This window comes from Chaetura pelagica, unplaced genomic scaffold (assembly GCF_000747805.2).
Source record: "Chaetura pelagica isolate M959 unplaced genomic scaffold, ChaPel_1.0 scaffold31, whole genome shotgun sequence".
NCBI lineage: Eukaryota > Metazoa > Chordata > Aves > Apodiformes > Apodidae > Chaetura > Chaetura pelagica.
Window position 1 is genome coordinate 4,213,959 of NW_009952481.1, and position 1,014 is coordinate 4,214,972.

General features: G+C 52.8%; 1 protein-coding gene across 1 annotated transcript in view; it reads right to left on the minus strand.

Moving 5' to 3' along the window:
- Positions 1–701, minus strand: part of GBA2 (glucosidase, beta (bile acid) 2) — a 12,543-nt gene extending 11,842 nt beyond the window's left edge. The window contains exon 1 of the mRNA XM_010008784.1: positions 679–701. Within this exon, the coding sequence (XP_010007086.1) occupies positions 679–701 (23 nt within the window). The remainder of the gene's footprint in view (positions 1–678) is intronic.
- Positions 702–1,014: the final 313 nt, after the last annotated feature.

Sequence of the window (1,014 nt, forward strand, 5' to 3'; positions counted from 1 at the left end):
AAGATGGGAGCAGATGTCACTGTTCTTCCAGTGCCCCCTGGGGACACTGGGTGCCACTGTTCCTCTCACGCAGTGCAGGGCTGCCTGCAAGGGCACAGCATGGAAAGGGAGTGCTCTGAAACTGGAGAGCAGGGCTCCCAGATCACACAGGGGCAGGAGGCTTCCCCAGACCATAGAATCATAGAATTGTTTGGGTAGAAGGAAACTTAAAGATTATCTAGTTCCAACCCCCACCTGCCATGGGCAGGGACACCTCCCACTAGATCAGGTTGCTCCAAGCCCCATCCAACTTGGCCTTGAACACCTCCAGAGAGGGGGCATCCACAGCTTCTCTGGGCAACCTCTGCCTTGTCAACTTCACAGGAAGGAACTTCTTGTTAATGTTTAACTCAAATCTCCCCTTCTCTGGTTTAAGGCCATTACCCTTCATTCTATTGCTCCACGGCTTTGTAAGATATCTCTCTTCAGCTTTCCTGTAGCCCCTTGAGGAACTGAAAGGCCGCTATAAGGTCTCTCTGAAGCCTTCTCTTCTCCATGTTGAGCAACCCCCAATCCCTCAGCCTGTTTTCACAGGATAGGTGATCCCCCCAGATCGTTTTTGTGGCCCTCCTCTGGACTTGCTCCAAGAGTTCCATGTCCTTCTTGTGTTGTGATGGCCATGAAGAAGTCAGAACGCACACATGGATCACTGCCACCTCCATGCCTGGTAGGCCACATCCTGCTAAGAAAGGCCTCAGAGCAGATGCACAAGCCCAGAGAAGCCATACCCTGCCCATCAGATAATTTCTCACCCAAAGGCCTAGGAATCCAGAGACATCCAAGCAAGGTCACACCTGTGCCTGGGTGTGCCAGCACCACTCCGGGCAAGGAGCAGGGCTGGGCTTCCACCTCGCGCTCGTAAAGTACTGGCTTTTGCTAATGAACTGCCCCAAGTTAAACCTTCCATATGGAGACAATTAGCACACGGAAACCAGCTCCCAGACCAGAGGGAGCTGCTGATCTTCCCTCAGCAAA